Source organism: Peromyscus californicus, unplaced genomic scaffold (genome assembly GCF_007827085.1).
Source record: "Peromyscus californicus insignis strain IS unplaced genomic scaffold, ASM782708v3 Scaffold_7__1_contigs__length_154581171, whole genome shotgun sequence".
Classification (NCBI taxonomy): domain Eukaryota; kingdom Metazoa; phylum Chordata; class Mammalia; order Rodentia; family Cricetidae; genus Peromyscus; species Peromyscus californicus.
Genome location: NW_026294595.1, coordinates 131,296,759 through 131,321,615, shown reverse-complemented (window position 1 = coordinate 131,321,615; position 24,857 = coordinate 131,296,759). Strand labels below are relative to the sequence as shown.

General features: G+C 50.2%; 1 protein-coding gene across 2 annotated transcripts; it reads right to left on the bottom strand.

Annotated features, from left to right (window-relative positions):
• Nucleotides 1–4,729: 4,729 nt before the first annotated feature.
• Nucleotides 4,730–24,497, bottom strand: Tgif2 (TGFB induced factor homeobox 2). Of its 2 annotated transcripts, none has more exons than XM_052722656.1 (3): nt 24,364–24,497; nt 19,280–19,505; nt 4,730–9,695 (listed from the first exon to the last, which is right to left on the bottom strand). In XM_052722656.1, exons 2-3 carry the CDS (start codon nt 19,469–19,471, stop codon nt 9,174–9,176), a joined length of 714 nt encoding a protein of 237 aa, XP_052578616.1. In that variant the 5' UTR covers nt 19,472–19,505; nt 24,364–24,497; the 3' UTR covers nt 4,730–9,173. The 2 variants fall into 2 exon arrangements, with proteins under 2 accessions (XP_052578616.1, XP_052578617.1); XM_052722657.1 differs by lacking the exon at nt 24,364–24,497 and adding an exon at nt 23,519–23,825.
• Nucleotides 24,498–24,857: the final 360 nt, after the last annotated feature.

Here is a 24,857-nt window from a genome sequence, read left to right as displayed (position 1 = left end):
TATTACTAACCCTATGTGATTTACATTCTGAAGTATTCTGTGGGTTATTCTGTTGCTAATGCCATTTATTTACTACAAAGTTTTTCTCAAAACGAAAGAAAAACTTTGTAGTAAATAAATGGTCAATATGCCAGTTCTGATATGTAGGCCGAGATAACCTTGGACTGGCTTTGATCCTTCTGCTTTTGCCTCTTAGGTTCTGGGATTACAGGCCTGTGCACCCATATAGCCCAAACTTGTTCATTATATTTTGAGACAGAGAAGGGTGTCTCCCCGAGTTGCCCAGTTTAGTCCCAAACTTCTAGGCCCAAAGATCTCTTGCTTCAGTCTCCCAGGTAGCTGGGAGCACAGGTGAATGATTTCAACGTTACTGAAGTCTAACTTTGCCAATGTTTCTTCTGCCAAGAAAGTATTGGCAAGTCTTCTATTTTTTCTCCTAAGAGTTTCATAGGCTAGCCTACCCCACAGGTAATCCTTATGGCTCAGCCTCCCTAGTGCTGGGACTGCAGATCGGAGTCCCCAGTCCCAGGCTCCCCCACCCCCTTGTTGTCCTGGCTAAGCAAGCCCTCTAACAGAGCTACAACTTCACAGTCTGGTTTAAGTTAACTTCTGACCTTTTGCCTGTAGATGTTCAGTGTTCTAGCACCGTTTGTTGAAACAACTGTCTAGGACCTAGTCCCCTCCCAGAGTCTTTTCCACATTGGCCTCACACCCTTATTGAGAATAATTTGACTATCTCTATACAAGTGAAGGCTAATTTCAGGGTTCTCTATTCTACTTTATTGGTCAATATGCCAGTTTTTATGCCAGTGCCATATTTTTTAGTTCAGTAACTTTGTAGTTTTTTGGAAATGACTTCATGCATGTATATAATGTATTGGTCATTTTCACTGTCTAGTTACTCTCTCTCATCCTGGCCCCACTCCCTCTGAACCTGCTTTCTCCCCAGAAGGCCCCTCATACTTTCATGTCCTTTTTGTTTGTTTGTTTGTTTGTTTGTTTGTTTGTTTGTTTTTCGAAACAGGGTTTCTCTGTGTAGCTTTGCGCCTTTCCTGGAACTCACTTGGTAGCCCAGGCTGGCCTCGAACTCACAGAGATCCGCCTGCCTCTGCCTCCCGAGTGCTGGGATTAAAGGCATGCGCTACCACCACCTGGCTTCATGTCCATTTTTTTCAGAAGATTTTCATTTTATTTTTTATGTGTATAAGTATTTTCACGGCACGTATCTGTATGTAGCACTTTTGTGTTTGGTGCACATGGAAGCCAGCAGAGGGCGCTGGATTACCTTGGAACTGGAATTGAGGTGTGATTGTGAGCAGCAGCATGTGGGTGCAGCCTGTACTGTGTACTGTTTTAAAAAAAAAAATCTCACTTTGCAGCCTTGGCTGTCCTGGAACTCACTCTATAGACCAGGCTGGCCTGGAACTCAGAGATCTGCTTGCCTCTGGCTCCCAAGTGTTGGGATTAAAGGCAGTTAAAAAATTTTAAATTAGCCAGGCTGTGGTGGCACATGCCTTTAATTTCAGCACACTGAAGGCAGAGGCAGGCGGATCTCTAAGTTCCAGAACAGCCAGGGTTACACAGAGAAACCCTGTCTCAAAAAACCAAAACAAAAAAATTGAATTAAAAATTTTAATATACTTTCTGTGTATTTGGGTGTATATATCAGAACATGCATATGGTCAGAGGACAGCTTGTAGTTCTCTCCTTCCACCGTGTGGGATCAAACTCACGTTGTCAGATGTTGGCAGCAAGCACCCTTACCCACTGAGCCAGCTCAAAGGCCCTCTATAGGGTTTTCCACCTGATTGCATCATCTTTGAACACAACTTTTCCTTAAATGAGACAGGTCTTTATGTAGCCCAGGATGGCCTTGAACTTGCTTCATAGCCAAGGATGACCTTGTATTTCTGATCCTCCTGCCTCTGCATTCCAAGTGCTAGGATTACAGGTATTTACCATCATGCCAAGTTAGTTTTATGCTGGGATAAGGCTCAAACGCAGGACTTGCATGGTCTCTTCCGACCGAGCCACATTGCCAGTCCATTTATTTATTTATTTAGTCATTCATTCATTCATACAAGTATTACAGAATTGCACCACACATCCATCCCCAAACTCCTGCAAATAGTTTCTACAGGAGGGAAAAAAAATCCCAATAAATCTTGGTGTTATAGATTGTGAAGTTCAATTTTTTTTTTTTTTAAATTCTAGTGTGATCACCTGACACCTGACAGCCTGGGAATTGAACCTGGGTCCTCTGGAACATCAGTCAGTGCTCTTAACCGCTGAGCCATCTCTCTTTCCCTCAATTTTAAATTCTTAGAGTCTGAGATGTTTCTGAAGGTTTGTGGTTAGAGGATCTGGTATCCTGCCATGTAGCTCAAGGTGACCAGCAAATCAGAGGTTAAGTAAGATGCTGGAAACCCGATCTGTGCGTCAGGGTTTTGGAGGAAGCCTAGCTGGCAGCCCAGGTAAGCCCTAGCCTAGAAGGTATGTGACTAATGGGTGAGACTGGCTGGTTCTCTTTCTGAATTCTCTCAGGCTTTCTTATCTTAGAAAGTGAGGAATCTGGCTGAATCCCAGGGCATCCATCTGGTTAAAATAAACATCTTGGGTGGTCTGAGATGGAAAAGAACCTGAAGTCAGGTTTGGAGGTGGGAGACAGATTTGGAAGTAGTGCACAATTTGTCTTTGTGAGGTGTAGGTTTTTAGCATGTCAGACCTGTGATCTCAACCGTTAGACTATTTCCTTCCCACTGAACGCCTGTGACCCTGACAGCTGTTGCAGTGAGACTGGAAAGGAAGGTATGCTCCGCTGGCCTCAGATATACACCGAGGGATCACAGCAACCTGACATACTGTGGGGAAAGTGACTGCCTGCCCATGCTATGCAGAAGACGAAGACAGGGAAGGAAGGCGTACTTGTGTAGTGTAGTTTGGGCACACTCTGTGATGTGGAGCCCATGGATGGGAGGTTAGTGATTCAAGTGGTAACCCCAGGAAGTTGACCTTCAGGTCATTATAGACTGTCGAGGGCTCAGAAGCCAAACAGTTCAGGGAGAATCCATCCATCCATTCACCCATCCATCCATCCACCCATCCACCCATCTATCATCTATCTTTCTATCTATCTATCTATCTGTCTGTCTGTCTGTCTATCTATCTATCTAGTTTTCCTAGACAGGGTTTGAGTGGCTTTAGCTGTCCTAGAACTCAATCTGTAGATCAAGCTGGCCTCAAACTCAGATAATCTCTTGTCTCTGCCTCCTGAGTGCTGGGGTTAAAGGTGTTTGCCACCACTGCCCACCTTTACTTTATTATTTTCTTCTTTTTTTATTTTTTATTTTATATGCATTGGTGTTTTGCCTGCATGTATGTCTGTGTGAGGGTGTGGGACCCCTGGAACTGGAGTTACAGGCAGGTGTGTGTGTGTGTGAGAGCTTCCATGTGGGTGCTGGGAATTGAACCCAGGTCCTCTGGAAGAGCGGCCAGTACTCTTAACTGCTAAGCCATCTCTCCAGCCCCTAAGACCTTTTTGTTGTTGCTACACAGACAGGGTTTCTCTGTGTAGCCTTGGCTTTCCTGGAACTCAATCTGTACACCAAGCTGGCCTTAACTCAAGAGATCTGCCTCCCCGTCTCCCAAGTGCTGGGATTAAAGTTGACCACCACCACCCAAAAGACCTTTTTTTCTTTTATCTTGTAACTACTAAGATTGGAGGCTGGGGTATAGCTCACTTGTAGAGTGTGTACTTAGCAGGTGGGAAATCTCTAGTTTGGTCCCAAACCCTCCCTCCCAAAACACACCAAAAGGCCGATGTAGTGTCTTGGGAGGCTGAGGCAGAAGGCCCCTGAGTTTAAGGCTAGCCTGAGCTACATAGTGAGACTGAAAACAAAACAGAAAAGCTGTCCTTACCAAATGAGGCTGTTCTACGACACGGGGTCATGCACTTGGCTTCAGGAAGAGGCATCAGTCACATTCACAGGTCAGTTCATGAGTATCATCAACCTACAGCTTAAGGGTTGTTTTTGGATAGACAAGGCCTTATATGTCTCCCGTAGCCTCCAACTATACAGCTGAAGATGATCTTGAACTTTTCAAGTTATTGTGTGTGTGTGTGTGTGTGTGTGTGTGTGTGTGTGTAACACATGGGCCATAGTACATGAGAGATCGAAGAACAACTTGTAGAGTCAGTTCTTTTTATCACACAGGACTTGAACCTGATGGTTAGGCTTTGCAAGCAAGCACCTTTACATACTCAGCCAACTCACAGGCTGAAATGTTGTCATAATGCTACCCGTAAGAGTTCTGGGATTACAGGTATGAGCTACCATGCCTGGACTATGACGCCAGAGTGAGTGCTGGGGAGCGAACCCAGGGCTTCATGAACACTAGTACTCTACCAATGGGCTATCTGTAGCTCCCAGAAACCAGTTTTGGTTTTAGTTCTTTTAAAAGTATTTATAGAAGCCATTTCTCCTTACGAAGTGAGACCATTCTAAGCACTTCTCCTTTCTAGGGTGTATTAGTCACATTCTCATTACCATGGCCAAATTCCTTGAGAAATGATTTTTCTTAATATTTATTTACTTATTATATATACAGTGCTCTGCCTGTATGTATGCCTGCAGGCCAGAAGAGGGTACTGGAGCTCATTACAGATGGTTGTGAGCCACTATGTGGGTGCTGGGAATTGAACTCAGGACCTCTGAAGAACAGCTAGTGCTCTTAACTGCTGAGCTACTTCTCCAGCCCCCCTTGAGAAATAATTTAAAGGATGAAGGTTTCTGTTAGCTCAGGCTTGACTAGAGGTTAAGGGTAGAGCAAAGGTGTTTTCTGTACTCTAGCATGGAAAGGAAAGGAAAGCAGGAAAAGGATGGGACCACCGTATAGACTCTGCTAAGGCAGGCCCATCCAGTGACATTTAGTCCCCTCCTCTTAGTTCCTACTCCCCTATGTCACTAAATTATAAACCCACCCATTGACTAACCAGTTATAGCTTTCATGATCTGTAAAAAAAAATTTTAAAAAGCCCCTTCCTGGGGCTGGAGATGGCTCAGTGGTTGGGAGCACCGACTGCTTTTCCAGAGGACCTGGGTTCAATTCCCAGCACCCACATGGCAACAACTGTCTGTAACTCTAAGATCTGACCCCCGCCCCAGACATACATGTAGGCAAAACATCAATGTACATAAAATAAGAATAAATAAATTATATTTTAAAAAAGCCCCTTCCCATCAGGTTGCAATAGCTTCCACCCCCCACCAACACAGGTTTGTGTAGCTGTCTTGGACCTGGCTTTGTAGACTGGCTTGCCTCTGCCTCTTGAGTGCTGGGATTAAAGGTATGTGCCACCACTGCCCGGCCTGCAACAGCTTTTAAATAAAGGGCCTTCAGGGGACATTCAGACCCAAACCAATATGGGAATATTACTTTTATATTTTTGGTTGTGAGCCTGTCCTTAAGAGCTGAGCCATCTCTCCAGCCCAGACATATTACTCTTGATACCATAGCATCTCGATACGTAGCCCAGGCTAGCTTTGGAGTCACTGATCTTCTTGCCTCTACTTCTAGAGTACTAGAACTGTTATTAGGCCCAGCAAAAACAAATCTCTTTTGAGGTTTACCTCTTCCTCCTGGGCCTAAGTGTCTAGTTTGGGGATACTAACAGGCCCTGGTGAATGAGTAATGATGAGTACTGGAGTTCAGTTTTTTTTTGTTGTTTTTTTGAGACAGGGTTTCTCTGTGTAGTTTTGGTGCCTGCCCTGGATCTTGCTCTGTAGACCAGGCTGGCCTTGAACTCAGAGATCCGCCTGGCTCTGCCTCCCGAGCGCTGGGATTAAAGGTGTGCGCCACCACTGCCCGGCTGGAGTTCAGTTCTTTTAACTGGAGGATCAGGAATTCAAGGCCAGGCTGTACACACCCACACACAAGCACCCCATGGTGGCTCAGTTCGAGGGCACCCTCTTCTAACCTCCAGGGGAACATACATACAAGCAAAACACTCATGCACATGAAAGAAATCTGGAAAAAGAAAAAAAAGCAAAAAACCCAACCAGCCATTTGATTGTAGAAGTGCGTAGCCTACACTGATGTTAAAGACAGCTGGATGCTTGGCAGTGGTAAACCACTCACCACTACTTGAACTGGGTCTGGACATCTCTCAGTGACCTTGAAGCAAGAGACTTAATTACAATCCTAAATTCATACCTACACTGGCTGAATTCAAGCAAGTAACCTAAACCCTCACTCAGTTAACTTTTCCCAGGTCGTGGGCCTCTGTCTTGTATATGTGTACGAAATAACCAGATGATCACTGCAGAGGCCCAGGCACACAGCACAGCTGTTTACTACCGTTGTTGGTTTTATACTTTAGGCCAGTTACCAACTTGATAGGACAAAATGCATCCAAAGCCAGTGGAAACAAATGGGAATTCACAGGCTGACACAACAGCAAAGTGGGGTCAAGCTGACTTCAGCTGTGGCTGAAGCAGATGTGGTGCAGATCTTACAGCTGCTTTTTTGTGGGGGTTGTCAAATTGTACTATGCTTTTCCTCACTCAGTGGACCTGCCAGCTCCCGGGTCCACTCGTCCGTCACTTAGCAAACCCAGTGTTTACCAGTGATCAGAAGTGACTGGCCAGGCTTACAAGGAATGTAGAGTGCTAACCCAGGTGGCTAGAGGGACAGTAGAGGAAGCAAAGCAGATAAAAACGCAGTTACTGGGCTGGAGAGATGGCTCAGAGGTTAAGAGCACTGGCTGTTCTTCCAGAGGTCCTGAGTTCAATTCCCAGCACCCATGTGGTGGCTCACAGCCATCTGTAATGAGATCTGGTGCCCTCTTCTGGCCTGCAGGCAGACATGCAGACAGAACACTATGTATAATAAATAATTAAATAAATCTGTTAAAAACAAAACAAAACAAACAAACAAAAAAAAAAACACGCAGTTACTGGCCAGGAGGTGGAGATGAAACCTTTAATCTTCCCACTCAGGATCTCTGAGTTTGAGGCCAGCCTGGTCTACAGATCAAGTTCTAGGACAGCCAGGGCTACACAGAGAAACCCTGTCTCAAAACCAGAGACCTCAGTGACTGCTCTGTCTCAAAAGCATAGTGGATCCAATCAAGAATTCAGTTTGACTTTTAAAAATAAAACCAAACAACTTTATTTGACAAAAGACAAAAACCAGTTATTTACAGTAGTTTTTTGCTCAAATATTGTTCAATGGGACAACCATACTTCAGATTTATCTTACAAGCAACCTAAGCAGAGACTGCCCCACCCCTTAAGACGCCCCACTGTATTCCAGGAGGGGGGAATGCCAGAATATGTCAGCAGCATGGCTCCCTCCCTCCTCTCCTGCTCAGTGCACTGTGGAGGAGAAAACTCCCACTCACCCCAATGTCACCTCTACTGTAGGCATCCTGTAGCAATCACTGGGGATCTAGGCTCACAGACAGTTGGGGTAGAAGTGGGCAAACAGCAAATTCTACGAAGCTGCCATGTTCATCCCCCCAGCAGTGCCTCTAGGGGATGAGGGTGCTGGATCCCCTGGAGGGAAGTGGGAGATCCAGCCTAGGAAGGCAATCTCCTACAGAGAGCAAATCTCTCAGTTCCCACTTGCACAGCAAGGGATGGGGCTAAGCCACTCAGGAGAGATAGGGAAGCCTGTAAGAGTGACAGGGGGCTCCCTAGAAAGGCCAGAATGGTTTATCTTTCTCTGGGACAGGCACTCCAAGTCAGTGATCACCCAGGAGCCTCTTCTCTGTTCACAACCTAGTAAACATCAGGAAATTACAGTCAGGACTCCTCAAATCTTCTGATTATTCAGAACACAAATATTTCGGTTAATAAAAACCTAGGATTAGTGTTTCTTAGGATATATAAAGATGGGGTATACTGTTGCTGAAAACTAAAAAAAAAAAACAAAAACAAAAAACAAAAAACAAAAAAAAAAACCCAGCAAAGTAAAAAGGGGGGAGGGGAGAGATTAAAACCACGTGTGATCAGTTTCCCCAGGAAATTTAGGCAGGCCCTTGCAATTCCAACTTGAAGGGAGTTGAAACAGATGCAACTCTCAGTGTTGGGCCTGTGCCACACTAACCCCTTTCCCCCAAGAAGGTTCCAGCTGCCTATGTGGAACAAGCGGCATGTCTGAAGAGTCTCCTGACCAGTAGATGGCTCACTCTTCCCCAAGTAGGAGATGCTGGTGCTACTGACTTCTGACCAAGCTCCTGAATGAATCCAAACAGGCTACAAAAAAGGGAAGGGGAGACAATACCCAAAGGAGAGAGAGAAAACAAACTGTTTCAGTCTAGCTTAACCACCCCAAAGTAACAGCAAAAACAAGTATGTCTCTAGTCTTATCGTCCATCTCGGCTGTGTCTAAATGGCTATCTGGTTCAGTTGGACTTTATCCACTTCTGTGCCTGGTGCAAATAATCCAACACCTGTAGGTATTTTTCTTCTGTCTTTTTTCAATAGAGTAATCCAAACCAAGAATCAAACAACCACTTCCAGCTGGAATTCAGCACGGCTGCAGAGATTCTGCTGGTCCCTTATACAATCATCCCCAGTGCAGCGGTAGATCACCCCGTTTATAAAGCTCCATAGCATAAGGTGCTCTCTCCCCACACCCGTGCTTCTAGACTACCTACTGCCATTAACACAAACCACAGCAAAAGGAAAATAAACAACTTAGCAAAAACCTAAACATTCAACTGGAGTCGGTTCTGTGACATCTGCTGGGCCTTTTCCTTTGTCCTTTGAGTAAGCTGGAATGTGCACACCTGGCCTGACCGAAAGAGGCACAGCTTAGGGGCAGCTTGGACCTAGCTCAAGTCTGAACTTGGCAAGTTTCCGGAGCCTGCCGAGGAAAGCAGGCTGGAGTGCAGACGTCCAAGGCTCTCTGGAGAAGCAGCAGCAGCAACACCTGGCTCTGGCGCCTTGGTCTCCTCAGAGAGGAAGCTTGACGGAATGCAGTCAGCAAGAGTACAGGCCCCCGTAACAGTGCAGCGACACCAGCTGCTGTCTTTCTGCTGAGGACCTCTGGACAGAGATGATCCCGATGCTTGGCAGTGATCCGTAGATAACCCTCTGTGTGAAAGGGAAGTGAACCAGGAACCTGGGACAGCTGGCCTGAACCTCAAGCCACCTGGTAGCAGGCGCCTACTTGGCATTTTCCGAGACTAGAGGAAGGGGAGTGTGCAGTAATGGAGGTGCTGGATCCTGCTGCTTCTGAAGCTCCATCTCAGCAGCCCTCTGCAATGCCACCTCCACCAGCAACTGGAAGCTGCTGAAGTCTTCCTTGTCCTGCTCTGGGGGTGTGGGTGGCGGCGTATTGAAGAGTCCACCGGTAGGGCTTCCAGCCTCAGCACTGGTCAGCAGGGTGAGTGTGCTCCCAGGGGTCACCAGGGCCTTAGGGGATTCCAGCTCCACTTGTGGGAAGGGGGCTGCTGGCTTTTCACCTTGGCTTGAGTGGAGCGGCATGGAGCAGACGGACAAGGAGAGCACGTTGGAGGGGGCCGGTACAGACACGGCCAGCAAGGAGGGGCTGCCGCCCCTGGGGAGAGCCACATCAGAGGCTTTGCCCCCACGGCGGGAGATGGTGAACTGATTGGGGTCTTTGCCATCCTTCCGAAGCATGTCTGGGAGAAGGCGACGCCGGGCATTGATGAACCAGTTACAGATCTAAAACAAGTGTTAAGAGACTCATCAGTTAACTCCATTCCAATCAGCTATGCTGTGCTTATCTAAGCTGCTCTAGTACCAAGACAGACTCGGGAGTTAGATATTTTGGATATTGGGGTGAAAACCTGACAGAACAAAGAAGCAGTGGAAGAGCGACCAGCTGACCTTCTCTCCACACTTCCCAGACCACAACGGGGCACAAGAAAAAGCCCGAGAATCTCCAAGTCCCTCCCTCCTTCCTTCCTGTTCTCTGCATTCTCTATCGCAGCACAGCTACACAGTGCTCGTTGTTCCAGACACCAAGACCCAGCAGCAAACCTAACAGACGAGATGCTGGCCAGTGGCAGGGTGGGACAATGGTGGTGAGGGAGCTAATGGTGGGGAGGACTTGAGGAAACAGTTTCTGAGGAAGCAGTTTTCAACTGAAATTTGAAGGCAAGTGGGTATGGTGGGGCACACCTTTAATCTCAGCATTTAGGAGGCTGAGGTAGGGAGGTTCCATGAAAGCCAAGGCTAAACAGTAAAACCCTACTTCAAAATAAATAAAAAAAAATCTGAAAGACAAGCAGTTGAAATGGGAGATGGGTAGGGAGCAGGAGTGAGTACTGGCAGCAGAGTGCTCACGAAAAAAGTGCTGAAGGCAGGCATGTGTGGCTGGGCTCAGTGTGGTTATCACCTCCTAGGATAAGGATTTAGTTCTATGGACAAAGGGACCATAGGAATTATTGGTTTTTATTTAGTTATTTTTGAGGCAGGGTCTCACTCACTATGTAACTCTGTTCTGGAACTCACTCTGTAGACCAGGGCTGGCCTCGAATTCAGAAATCTACTTGCCACTGCCTCCCGAGTGCTGGGATTAAAGTTGTGTGCCACCACCATCCTAACCAGTTTTGTTTTTAAAATCAGTGTGTGTGCGTGTCAGTGAGTGCGCACACATGCACGCGCACATGTGAATGTCTGCAAGTGCGCATCATGTGCCTGTAGAGGCTAGAGGATAATTTGTGGGAGTTGGTTCTCTTTCCATCTTGTGGGTTCTAGAGATTGACCCATCAGGCTTTGTGGCAAGCAGCACCTTTACCCAATGGACCATCTTACTGACCCTCAAGTAATCTCAGCCCCATAGGAGGGTTTTAAGCAACGGAGTGGCCTATTATGTAGAGAGCAGGCCGGAAACAGGGAGATGGGATGGCAGTTCAGATTACCTTTGGAGGTGACAGGAAGAAAGTGTTCCATCTGTTTAGGACACTAGCTTCCAGCCTAGGTGTAGGTGGGCACAGCACAAATGGGGCTAAGGGTGACTCACTCCTGAGCCGCTCTAGACCAGAGACACAGGGACCCCAAAGGGGCTATCAGGGAGAGGAACGATTGCTTCCAAGCAACACTAGGACCATGAGGCATGTCGTCCTTCACGGTATGGTGTGACATGCTGCAAAGCTCAGGGTGCCTTAGGCCGGGGAGAAGATCTGTCCCGTGTGTCCGTATATATTTGCAGGGCTGGGATAGCACCCATAGTCTTGTTCACGTTAGACAAGTGATGTATTACTGAGTTGATCCCCAGCCTTAGATTCTTTAATACCCCAGGTGCTGGCAGTGCATGCCTTTAATCCCAACACTCAGGACAGGCGAATCTCTGTGCATTCGAGGCCAACCTGGTTTACAGAGTGAGCTCCAGGACAACCAGGGCTACACAGTAAAACCTTATCTTGAAAAATAAAAAAAATACCCCCAGCTTCACAGCTCTCTTTCTGACCTCTTCACTGGTGTAACAGTCTGCACAGTGCAATGCTGGTGATTCCAGCTAAAAGAGGCTGCCTGTCTCCCACTGCCGCTGAGTCCGGATTCCCGAGCCGGGCACTGAAACCCTCCTGCCTGCCTGCTGCTCTTCTGCAGTCAGCATGTGAGGCAGCTTTTGGGCCCCGCTCATTCAAAACAAAACAACTAAACACACAAGCCGGCACTTAGTCCCAGCACTCTGGAGACAAAGGCAGTGCGTGGACCCGAGTTCCAGGACAGCCAGGGCTACACAGACAAGCTGTGTCAAAAAAAAACAAACCAAACCAAACCGAAACTCCAAAGAACTCTATGCCTTCTACATAGCACACTCCCTTTTCTCTGGAATGCTTTCTCGCCCACTGGTGGACAAAGGTGTAGGCTTTGTGTCTCCAGTGCAGGTTTCTCCAACAGCCGCCACTTAACTCAGCACAGTGCGCTGGATTTTCTTCTGACCAAGAAATGGGTTGGGCTGTCCCCAGTTTCCCTGGTGAACAGACTTAAAGCTCCGCAAGGCAAGCACCAGGAGCACAGTCAGTTCTCTCTCCATCTGTCTCAGGACCCGGAGCCCAGCTTGCTGCAGTCCCCAGAACAGTTGGGTTAGAGCCCCACCTTTCCCCGCTCGCTTTCAGGGCTTATTCATATCACTAGTGTTTGCCAGTCCCTGGTGCATGCTGGAGCTGCCTTTTACCACTCAGGTCCCCTGCCCTGAGGTGCTAACCTCCATCGAGCTGTGCGATGATAGTACACAAATAGGTGAGTGACCACCAGTCCATGCCCAGAAACAGGAAGGAGTAGTATATAAACCTAACTACTTCCTGTTGGCCATGAGGTGGCTCCCCCACTGTCCAGCAGCACACTGCTGCTCTACCACGGCTTCATAACGAGCCCAGAAACAAAGAGCAAGTGACCATGGACCAGGCCTCAGCAACTATGAGCGATAAAAACAAACCCTTCCTTAATTAAAACAAATATTCAACATCAGAGACAGAGCTAGCAGGCAGATCTGTGTGAAGATGTAATTAAGGGCCAGGGCAATCACATGGAGCACAGGGACAGTAGCCAATGAAGCCAGCTGTGATGGCACACACCTGTAATCCCAGCACTGGGAGGCTGAGGCAGGAAGTTCAGTTCAAATTTGAGGTCCACTTGAGCTTTAAGATCCTGCCTCAAACAAAAGGACTACTGGACAGATTGTGAATGTGTGTTGTCTATGCAGTCCTTGCTACCCAGGAGCCTAGGCAAAGTAAGCAACACAGTAAAACCCCACATCCAACAACAACAAAAATCGACAAGGAAGAGGGTAAGGTGTGTGATGAGCTCTCGGTGGCAGGGGGATCTCACTAGTTGGGAACGCCATGCGGTCTGACTTAAGTTTCACATGCTAGGTCCTGCTGCCTTGTTAGTTCATCGGCAGACACTCTCAGACTGTACTAAGTACCAGTAGCTGTAGGAAAAAGAATGGTCAGGAGTCTGTCTTCTTACTTCCTGGGAAGGCTGCAGCAAAGCTTCATACTTCCCTACTGTCTGCTCAGGAGATCAGAGACCCAGGCTCTCCTACCCTTCCCTATCCCTGACTATTATCAGGCTTCTTTCTTGGTACAACTCTTGAGCAAGCCCTGGGGTATAGTCTTCCCATGGGATCTCTGCCATGTCTAGCTAAAGAGACAGACACCGTGGCGGAGACTGATCTGCAGCAGACACAGCTCAGGATCTTGCCAGCTGCAGTTATACCATCCTACAGAAGAGCCCTGTCAGGCGGACTGGAGGCAGAGGCATCTGTGGCCCTTCTTTCCCTCTCTGCTCCAGCTTCAAGAGGGCCTGCCCCTGAGGATTCTCACCCTTCTTCACCTCAGGGGTTTCCCCAGTGTAAGCAGGTGCGTACACACAGACAGACACCAGCAGGCTCTGGCCATACTGGCTGGAGTTCCAGCTCCGTCCTTCAGAAAAGGAGGGCTGAACTGCTGGCCGGGTGGGCAGGGAGGAAACAAACCTAAGCACCTTGACTTCGCTGTCTTGCCAACCACTTCACGGGCATTCTGCTAAATGTGCACACAAGCCTGGGAGGTGGTAGGCAGTGTCCCCAAAGCCTTAGAGAGGGGAGTACAGAGAAGACACATGCCTAGTCACACTGCCTTGGGTGCAGGGCTGGTTTCACAACCTCGTCTCTTGGTTAGAGGTCTCACTCTTCGCTGGCCTGCCACATGGGCAGCTAAGTAAGCCGCACAACCTCAAGAGCTTCACTTAAGACAGAACTTCAGCTCCAGATGGACCTGCTCATTCAGTCGTCCCCAGGCTATGACGCGGGGTTTGTGACGACCTCCACTGTTGGAACGGTGGCCATCACTAGGAGTCCAGTAACTTCCCCTCAGGTCTCAGGTTTGAAGGCTGCAATATGACCGGCCAGCAGCAGGGAGTGAGCTTAAGACCCTTTCTCCCATCAAGGGCAGCACCTGTCCACCTGCTTCCTATCTCCCTCAGCCATCTGTAACAGGAGCCATGCACCTCTACCTCTGGGTGGGAGGTGGTGGGAGCGGGTAACAGGGATCGTTTAATGACTTGTCTAGCAAAGTTGGGAGGAAACTAGGTGTGGAGAAAGCAGGAAAGCTTTCTGGCACCAATCAGCAGCTGTGTGGGCACACAGCCCCAGGACATGCCCCACACGGATCTGTTTCACAGACGGTGTGGTAGACTATTGCTTTGTCTTCTTGTCCCACAGAGCTGCATATCTGAGGGGGATGAGGGAGTAACTCCTAGTTTTATGCAGTGCTGGGACTCACAGCAGGACTCTGGGATTGTTAGCCAAGCACTCTGCCAACTGACCTCCACGCTCAGCCCTTTATCATCGATTTCCTCCACCACCCCACCGGGGGATCGAATCCAGGGCCTCACGCATACTAGGTAAGTGCCCCGCCACTGAGCTACACATTGACTCCGTGAAGGGATTTTAAAAAAATCGTTTAAGTAGCTATTTTCTATCTGCTTTATGGATTTGGGACAGGTAGAATGAGGTGGAGTTAACAAGATGTTTTTTGTTCTTTCTTTCTACATCTGTTATCCATCCATCCATCCTTTTTTTTTTTTTTTTTTTTTTTTCCGAGACAGGGTTTCTCTGTGTAGTTTTGGTGCCTGTCCTGGAACTCGCTCTGTAGACCAGGCTGGCCTCGAACTCACAGAGATCCACCTGGCCCTGCCTCCCGAGTGCTGGGATTAAAGGTGTGCGCCACCACCCCAGCCCATCTGGGTCTCACATTCTCACTACGCAGCCCTGGATAGCCTGGAACTTAAGAAAGATCTACCTCCCCTGATTCCCAGGTGCTGGGATTGAAGGTATGCACCATTCAGCGCCCGGCCTGGCCCGCGGCTTCAGCTGTGACCCCGTCTTCACCCCACACGTGCACACTCTGGCTGCAGCTGCTCCTACTCTCTCCTCTTGTTTCCTTTTTCAACAGTCTCCATAGTCCAGGCTGACCTAAATTCATGGCACTCTTCCTGGAGATCATAGATGGGAGCCACCACCTCCATCTGGCAATACATGTTTTTAAACAAGGGCTCCAGAGAGCTGTCATTCAGACTCAGGAGCAGTGGTTTGTCCCCTAGTGTCACCTGTTCTTGTGAGTGCCAACAGTCCTTTTACTCAAATAAAAAGTGTCACATAGAAGCTCACAGAATACACAGAAAGGCCTTGGGGGACAGGCGACATGTTGCTGTGGAAGCCCCAGCTTGGAAGAGGACAGGACATAAATACAGTGTCTGCCTGACTAGGGGCCAGGCCACCCCTCCCACCCAGCCTTCACAGGCTCCTCTCTGACCCCAGGGCCTTACCAGGGGGCCTGCTATGCTCAGGAAGGCTGTGAGGAGGGAGCCCAGAGAGAGGAGCCTGCCGGGCTGCCTTCCCCCATACAGAGCCCTCCCGCCCTCTGCAGCCCAGGTGGCAGTAAAGCTGAGGAGCCGGCTCAGAACCCTCCAGGCAGTCCAGTAAACAGGAAACCAGACTGAGTCCAACCAATGACCTGAGCTTTGACTGTCAGAGGACCAGTGAAAATCCTCCACAAGAGATCCAAAAGGGTTTTAGTCTCCCAATTGCCTTGCTCCGGGCAAAACCCAGCAAACCATTTACTTCCATGACTCATTGACTTGCTAATGCATAGCTCCAGGGCAAGTTAAAAGAGACAATCAGAAGAGATGCCCCAGGGAGAAGAAACCAGCTTGGCATGATGTAGATACCTGTTGAGGCCAGTGCTGAGTTCATTTGAATAATCTTCCTTTGGAGCAAGGACTGTGGTTTAGTGGCAGAGCTTGGAGACCTCCGTAAGAGCAAAGGACATTTTGAAAGTAAATACAGACAAAGATGTGTGACTGAGGAGCTACTGCATTTTCTACTTGAATATTTCCTTCATTTTCTGCAGTTACAATTACTGAATCCTCTCCTGACAGATAATGATCAAAACCACCCCGAGTGGAGCCCCAACAACAAACAGAACTAAGGTCTTTGTCCCCCACTCCCTGGTGACTCTGCCATCTAAATGCCCCAATGCTGGGCCAGTAGAGGTGCCCACGTTCCGTGGAAGCACCTGACTCCTTTAGAGGCTGGGGTTCCCTGGTCAAAGGAAGGAGTGTGGTAATCAGTACACAGCAAGAATGTGGGTCAGAGAGGAGACCTGCGGGAAACAGCAAGGGCTGTAGTCAGACTGGCAGGAGCCGGTGAAGGATTTTATGTCGACTGACAGGTGATCTGTCAGTGATGACAAGGAAAAGCATGGGATCAAGAAGTTGCATTCTTGTCAAGCATGGTGGCGCACGACTTTAATCCTAGCACTCGGGATACAGAGCCAGGCGGATCTCTGTGAGTTCAAGGCCAGCCTGGTCTACAGAGTGAGTTCCAGGACATCCAGGGCTACACAGAGAAACCCTGTCTTGAAAAACCAAAAAGCAAACAAACAAAAAACAAAACACCCACCAAACAAGGCCAAAATAAAAAGTAAACAAGAAAGAGTTATATTTCATACCTTTAGTCCCAGCGCTGGGAGGCAGAGACTGCTAGATCTCTTATGAGACAAGGCCAGCCAAAACTATACATAGCAAGACCTTGTCTCAAAAACCCAAACCAAACCTTACATTGCATTACATGCAAGGGAAATGTATAAACGGGCTAGAGTTCTCAGAGGAGCCTCTGAGAAAGGGCAGGGCCAGAACTGTCCATTTTCCCACAGGTACTTTAGGCCAGAGTCTTGAGAGAGGCACACTGCTGAGGCTGATGTGGGGCTGAGGGTAGGTATCCTTTCGGGAGTGCCCGATGGTTTCCACCGGTCCCTAACTCTCAGTATAGTCCAGAGCAGGTGGCCATCACTGGAACCCAGTGGCTGATCCCTGCCCCGTACTTGGATGTGCACATGGAGCTCTGCTCCTAGGGAATCCACTGGTCTCCACAAGGACGTTTTGATTTTCTCTTTCCACTCTGATCTCAAGTAGGTGCATCATGTCCAACTACACAGCAGGAGTGGGCAGCAAAATACACAGGCCCCTTTAGTGCACTCAGGTGGGATTTCATTGGTTTATATTCATCGACTTTGGAAAATCACGTTTTGTAGCTGTATATCAGAGCAAAATTAAACGTTTTTGTTTTGTTTTTTGTTTTTTTTGGTTTTTTCGAGACAGGGTTTCTCTGTGTAGCTTTGCGCCTTTCCTGGAACTCACTTGGTAGTCCAGGCTGGCCTCGAACTCACAGAGATCCGCCTGGCTCTGCCTCCCGAGTGCTGGGATTAAAGGCGTGCGCCACCACCGCCCGGCAAAATTAAACGTTTTTAACTCAAGTTTGTTGGTACACACTTATGATATAATAATAAAAATGATTTTAGCTAACATTTTGAGGGGAGATGGGGCCAACAAGAACAGCTCTTTTATGCAGTGCTGGGGAACCCTGCCTCCTTTGGTGTGCCTGGCAAGTGCCTGATCACTCTGCCCCATTCCCCAATTCTTAAAAAAAGGTCAGGACATTCCTCAGGTTGGAGAACTAGTGTCCCTGACAAGAAGCAGTTCCAATACAGTGTGACAAGTGGGTTGACAGGACAGGTGTGAGGTACCATAGGGACGTACAGCAATGACTCCAACAGGCTGCAGGCCAGAGTGTTTGCAAGAGACAAGTGCTCCAGCAGAGTAAAGCAAATGCAGAAGGCAGGACTGTGCCCGATGTTCACGACCAAGCGCCAGTCCCAGGAAGAGCTGAAGAGGGAGCTGGGGTGAAGTCTGGAGCCCATCTGAAGACAGTGACACCATCAGATTTGTCCTTCTGAGGCTGAAGGATAAAGGCTGTCTAGACAGTTCTGGTCTCAAGTTCTAGGCCTTTTATTTTTGCCTCTGTGCCTCTAGAACCTGTAAGTTCAAAGCCACCTTCCAGGGGGTCCTGATGGAGGCCCTAGGCTGTGTTACCCTGTGTCTCCGCTGCGTTTGTCCCAGTAGTCAATCTGCACCCCACTATCCCCTCCCCCGAAGACTAGATACTCCCTAGACGTAGGGGCTGGGCCCAATGGAGGCACCTGGGAAGTAAATACGAAATGCTCCATGCTGCCGCGTGCATGAACCCCTGGAGGATAAAGACGAGAGCAAAAGACAAGCACCCCAAATGGTGTTGGAAATCTTGAGAGTGCTCCAAGCTTTTCCCATTGTCAGCTGAGGAAATGTGGGCCAGAGACGGCAGCAGCCTGGCTAAGGGCCAGAGTCCTCCTGTGAAGAGGGTGGGACGCCAGCCAGTCCTTTAAGAGTCTAGACCCTGTCTCAGGACAGACTTGGGCTAACCACTGCCCAGAGTAGAGAGCAAGGTCACAGGAATTTTACAGGCTGACTACTAACATGGGAGGAACAAAGGTGGGAAGCTTGGGAAGTCGCAAGATCAGAGTGGAGCGAGGGAAGGAGGGAGACGGCTGTGGGCTGGAGAAATGGTATGTGAGGACAGAGGAGGAAGCAGGAGGAAGCCTACTGGCTCATGAAAGGAACTGTGAAGCCACTAAGACAGAGACAAGTCCCCGGTGCTAGGCCCAGGGCTACTGCATCATCTCCTAGCCAACTCAACCCTGAGCACTGCCGGTCAGCATCACGGGAACAGAGCAGAGCCTTCCGCAAGTCAACGGACAATGCTTCGAGAACAAACATCTCGAGTGTACCCCTGTATGCTGTTTACAAAGGGTCTTTTATATTCGGTTCAAACTCTGTTCCTCCTAACAGGTCCACCAGGCACTGGAGAGGAATGTATGGCCATCCTCCTCCTCTTCCTTCCGAGTGCTGGGTTCACAAGTGTGGACCAACCTGTCTACCTCCAGCTCAATTTTTAAAAGACCTCCTCTTTTACATTAAGAAAAAAATACATGGGTATTATGTGAGCCTGAAGAGGCAAGACGCTGTCCGATCTGCTGGAGCTGGGTTAGAGAAGGCCCTGAGCTTTCTGATCTGGGTGCAGAGAGCCAAAGTTGGATCCACAGAAGAGCAGGAAGTGCTCTTAACCACTGGGTCATCTCTTCAGTCCCTTCATTTAACCACACCACAGAACCCATCTGTCCTGCAATCAAGTCCTGTTCAAACAGTGTGGCAGACGGCATCTCAGCTACTCAGTGCCTTCTTCTCACCTTCAAGGTCAATAATGACACTAGAAACAATTCCTTATCCCTTCAGAAGGGCCAAGGCCTTAAGGCCAGCTGCAATGACTCCCCCGCCCCCCACACACACACTGTCTTCCCTTGGGAGGAGGAGGAACGGTGTTGTCATCTTACCCAGCAGGGATCAGGGACAGAGCTGGAGACTGGTGCCTGGTCCCACCTTACCTGCAGCACTGACAGGTTGGTCTGTCCCGAGAGACTCAGCTTCTCCTGCTCTGATGGGTAGGCATTGTAGCGGTGCAGATACAGCCAGTCCCGGAGGATCTTCACCGACTCCTTGGGCAGGTTCCCCCTGCGCTTCCTCTTGCTGGCCAGAGACAGAAGGCCTTCGTCTTCACCTAGATCGCTGTCCGACATGGTGCAGAGGGGCTAGGCTGGACCTCTGGGGAGCCTGGGGCAAGTGACAAAGGGGATGGGGATAACATTACCACTTCATGCCTGTCCCCTTTTCCTTACTAATGAGTCTACCATCACAAGAGTCAGAGTTCCAAATCGTGGCTAGTACCATAGCCTGAGCAAGCTAGAAGGATGAATCCTAAATGCCACCAATTCATGGAACGGAGAAGGACTACTCAAACATGAGTGGCACCTCTTTTAGAAACAGAATAGGGACCAGAACGAACTACAGCTTCCTCAGTATTTCTACTGAGACAGGGTCTCACTATATAGCCCAGGCAGGTCTTGAAATCTTGATCCTCCTGTCTCTGCCTCCCAGTGTCAATGCCCAGCTTGAATTCTGTTTTCCAGGCTGTCCAGGAAACTTAACATTTATTACCTCATTGAACTCTTCAAAAGCTCCTGTAAAAGGAGAAACTTATCATTTTACACATTAAGAAAGCTGCCAAAGGAACCAGCGAGTTACCACATGACCCAGAATTTGAAACTCAGAACACGGGCCCATGCAAACGCCTATGCACAAATGTTCACAGCAGCCAAAAGGTAGAAACCATCGAGAGACCTTCAACAGATGGCTGAACGAGTGAACTATCTGGCCATACAAAGGAGGAGAGTGGGGCTGGAGAGATGGCTCAGCAGTTAAGAGCTCTGGCTGTTCTTCCAGAGGCCCTGGTTCAGTTCCCAGCACCCATGTGGTAGTTAATAGCCATCTGTAACTCCAGTTCCAGGGGATCCAATGCCTTCTTGTGACACCTGTGGGCACCCATGTGGTGTATATACACACATTAGACAAAACACTCCTATGTGTAAAACAAAATAAATGTAAAAAAAGAGCACACTTCTGTAGCTTGAGTTTTCCTGCCTGGCCCACAGTCAGGACAAATCTCTCTCACCTGCCAGTCCCACAGCCGCTCAGACCCGACCAAGTAAACACAGAGACTTATGTTGGTTACAAACTGTATGGCCGTGGCAGGCTTCTTGCTAACTGTTCTTACAGCTTAAATTAATCCATTTCCATTAATCTATACCTTGCCACGTGGCTCGTGGCTTACCGGCATCTTCACATGCTGTTTGTCATCGTGGCGGCTGGCAGCGTCTCTCTGACTCAGCCTTCCACTTCCCAGCTTTATTCTCCTCCTTGTCCCGCCTACACTTCCTGCCTAGCCAATGGCCAATCAGTGATTTATTTATTGACCAATCAGCAACACATTTGCCATACAGAACATCCCACAGCACTTCCCCCATTTTTTTTTTCAAAAAGGAAGGTTTTAACCTAAGTGCTGTGGAATGTTCTGTATGGCAAATGTGTTGCTAATTAGTTAATAAATAAAACACTGATTGGCCATTGGCTAGGCAGGAAGTGTAGGCGGGACAAGGAGGAGAATAAAGCTGGGAAGTGGAAGGCTGAGTCAGAGAGACGCTGCCAGCCGCCAAGATGAGAAACAGCATGTGAAGATGCCGGTAAGCCACGAGCCACGTGGCAAGGTATAGATTAATGGAAATGGATTAATTTAAGCTGTAAGAACAGTTAGCAAGAAGCCTGCCACGGCCATACAGTTTGTAACCAGTATAAGTCTCTGTGTTTACTTGGTCGGGTCTGAGTGGCTGTGGGACTGGCGGGTGACAGAGATTTGTCCTGACTATGGGCCAGGCAGGAAAACTTAAGCTACACACTTCTGATGCTTGCTACAGCATGGATGGGTCAGCAGTTAATTAGGGCTGGGGGGACAGAAGGACATTCGCCTTTGACGTTTGCTTATTTTAGAGTTTTACACACATAATATTCTTTGATCAAAACACTCTATTATCTTATTTTTCCTTCTCCCAAGATTTTATTTCTTTTTATTTTACGTATATAGATATTCTGCCTAGTGTATATCTGGGCACCACACATGTAGTGCCCTGGGAGACCAGAAGAGGGAGGTGGATCCTCTGGAATTGGAGTTACAGATGGTTGTGAGCCTATGTCTCTTCTGGGAACGGAACCCAGATTCTTCCCAAGAGCAAGTGCTCTTAAATTAAGTCATTTCTCCAGCACAAGCCACCACCCCCACCCCATCTCCCCCATCCCCCATCCCTGCTCTTATTTTAAAAGTGAATTTCTGGGGCTGGAGAGATGGCTCAGCAGTTAAGAGCATTTGTCAAAGTGGTGGTGCACGCCTTTAATCCCAGCACTGGAGAGGCAGAGGCAGGCAGGTCTCTGTGAGTTGGAGGCTAGCCTGGTCTACAGAGCAAGTTCCAGGACAGCCAGGGTTACACAGAAAAACCCTGTCTCGAAAAACAAAAACATAACGAAACAAATCGAGCATTTGTTATTCTTACAGAAGACCTGGGTTGTATTCCCTGCACCCACATGGCAGGTAGTTCATAATCATCCATAAATCTAGTTCCAGGGGATCAGATGTCCTCTCTGACCTCTGAGGTGCACACACATACAAACAACACTCTTACACATATTAAAAAAACAAAAAAAACAAAACCTAAAATCTTTTTAAAAAAGGAGAATTCCCATTTCTTAAGATCCACTATAAAGCAGTTCCTTCCAAAGCCCCGAGGCAGGTTTGGAAACTTCACCGTGGTCCTGCAGCCAGCCACTGGTAAGTGCAGGGAGTGAGTCATTCCTACGGTTTTCTTAGACCCTCTCCGTGGACGGGCCTCTGACCTGGACCCAGACTTAATCTCAGAATCCAGATCAATGAGTGTGGCTCCGGCCCCTGCTTTAACTCCCACAGCGTGGGATCCTAATCAAGTGTCCCCTTTCTCTGAGTTTGAAGCCCTCCTCCTTCCCTGCCTAGATAACGCACCCCTATCAGCTGCTTCTCTCCACCAGACAAAGTTCCAGTTCACACAAGCAAAAGAAATTTACATTTTAAAGGCACAAGTTCCAGGCCAAGGCTGTGCCAGAATCTCAAGGCTCCTCCCTTCTCTGCCTTTTAACAGCTCCCCAGCAGGCCGAGCCAACAGACTCTGGCATCTCCAAGGTTTTGTTTCCTCGACTTGGGCCTGAGCCCAGATCTCCGGGCTGGCTAAGCCAGACTTTCGAGGGAAGGGTCTACCTTCGGCCAGGCCACCTGGAGGTGAAAGTGGACACTGCTCAGAGGTACCGTTCCTCAAAGTATCACAAATGGGCTGCTTTCTGAGGGCAGGCATTTCAACCACCAGCACAGCTGGGATACCAGCTCAGGGATGCAGCCCTGGCAGTTGGTGAAAAGTTTACTGAAGGTCATCTTTACAAATTCCACTCTAGCTGCCAGCCAAGAACCCAGTCTTCAGGGTTCCCAGGGTGAGGCCAGAGGACGACCCCTCAGCGGGAACTTTTCCATCCCTGGATCCTGCACCCTAGGCTTGCCTGCAAGTTTCCCACACCCGCATCCCAGTAATACCTCGATATTCCCCATGCAAGTTTAACAGTGCTCAAAATAACTGACCCGATCCACTGCTCACATCCCACAAGCTCCCCAAGTTTTACGAACGCACACAATTTACACCCCATACTTAGGACCAACGACTACAAAGACTCTTGAGACTAGCCAAACTCCTGCACCCGCCCACCCACGAACTCCAACTGACCTGCCCACCCACGATCTCTCCGACCGAGGAGCACGCACGTCATCACACTGGCCATCCATCAGCTTTCACCCTAACTGGGTTACTGGCTGCACCCTTGGACACTGCACCCCATACAATCTCCTACACACTCCCACACCACCATCTGCTGCAGCCACTCCCACAGGAACTTTCTGACAACTCTCCCAGCTCCAGATACTCTCCCCCAGGCCGCACACAGGGGCTGGAGTTCTCAGCAGTTCACACAAAGCGCGCAACCTCCCCCGCGGCCCAGGCGCAGAGGAGCACATGGCTCATGGGGCGCCGACGAATGGGCCGGCGCTCAGGGCACCCTCACCCCCCATACCCCCTCCTCCCCAGAGTCACGATGCGTGCAACAGCTCCCCTGCCGGTCCGCCACCTGGCGGGGGGGGGGGGAACTCTGCAAGAAAGAAAACTCACGTGTCCATTCTAGGGCAGGAAAAAGTTTGGTTCCAACCCCTTCCCCGGTACTCCGCGCAGGCTGACTCTTGGGGCGCGGGGCCGCCGGAGCGTGCGCGCTCGGCTTTGTGCTCCGAACTCGGCCCGGAGGGGGAGGGGAAAGGAGGGGGCTGGGCTCCAACCTCCGCACCGCCCCCCCCCAGCCCTGCGCCCAGACTCCATGTTGGCCGCCCCCCCTGCACCGGGGACGCGCGCAGCCCCCGTAGGAGGCTCGGCGGCCCCTCGCCTGGCCCCGGAGTCCCGGCGCGCACAAACTTTCTCCGCGTCGCCAGCCCCACGCGCCCCACAGCCTTGGCCCGCCCGGGAGTGACAGATGCCTCGGAGACAGACTTTCCTTTGTTCCAAAGGAAAGGGGAACTCGCGCGGGCTCCCCAGCCCTCCCCGTCGGGGCCCCGCCCGCGGCCCCCACCTCCAGCTGTCACTCGGCGGCCCCCGGTCCCGCTCCGCCGCCGTGGAGGGGGGGGGGGGCGGCTGCCGGCGGTTAGCAACGTGCACTTTTGAAACCAAACAAACCCGCTCCCCGCGCGCTCACCCCGCTGCGGGGCACCGGCCGCCCTCTCCCAGGCTGGGATCTCTGGGAGCCGACCCCCCCCCAAAGGATCCCGACCAAGCCACCCCCTCCCCCGACATCCCGCGCCAGAGCTCAGCGGACGGGACGGGCACACACACACACACCCGGGCTTACACACCCACTGTGGCACGCGCCGGGACGACGCCCCCGCCCCCGCCCCGCCGCCCCAAGAAACTTTCCAAGTTGTCCGCGCGCCCCCACCCGCGTCTCCAGCCCTCCGGCGTCCCGCACTTACCTTGCCCGGCGGCTTTCCGGCCCACGCGGCCTCGGCGGGGTGCGGGACAGCCCGGCCGGGGCGGGGAGCGCCGGGGGAGCGCGCCGCGTACCTGCCGGGTCTGACACCCGCCTGACAGCTCGCGGCTGGAAAGCACCTCGCGACCTGACGTCAGATCCCCTCTCCTCCCATCGCGCCCGCCGCCCCCTCCCCCACCGCCCCGAGGCAGAAACAAACTTTGCGCGGAGCGTGGCCAGCTACGCCCACCCCCGGGGGCGGGCCCGCGGAGCTGGGGGGCTTCGCCCCGCCCACGCGCCGGAGGGGGCGGGCCCGCGGCACCTCCTTCCTGCGCCCACCCACCTTAGGAATGCCACATGGCCCGGGCCGGGGGCGGGGCGGTGGGACCCGGACTCCAGGAGTCAGCTCGGGGGGCAGGAAGTGGCCCGCTCCTCCTTTCGGAGAGCGTTTCCGGAGCGCCTACTGTGTGCGCCTCGCTGGGGGTGGGGCGCTACCGG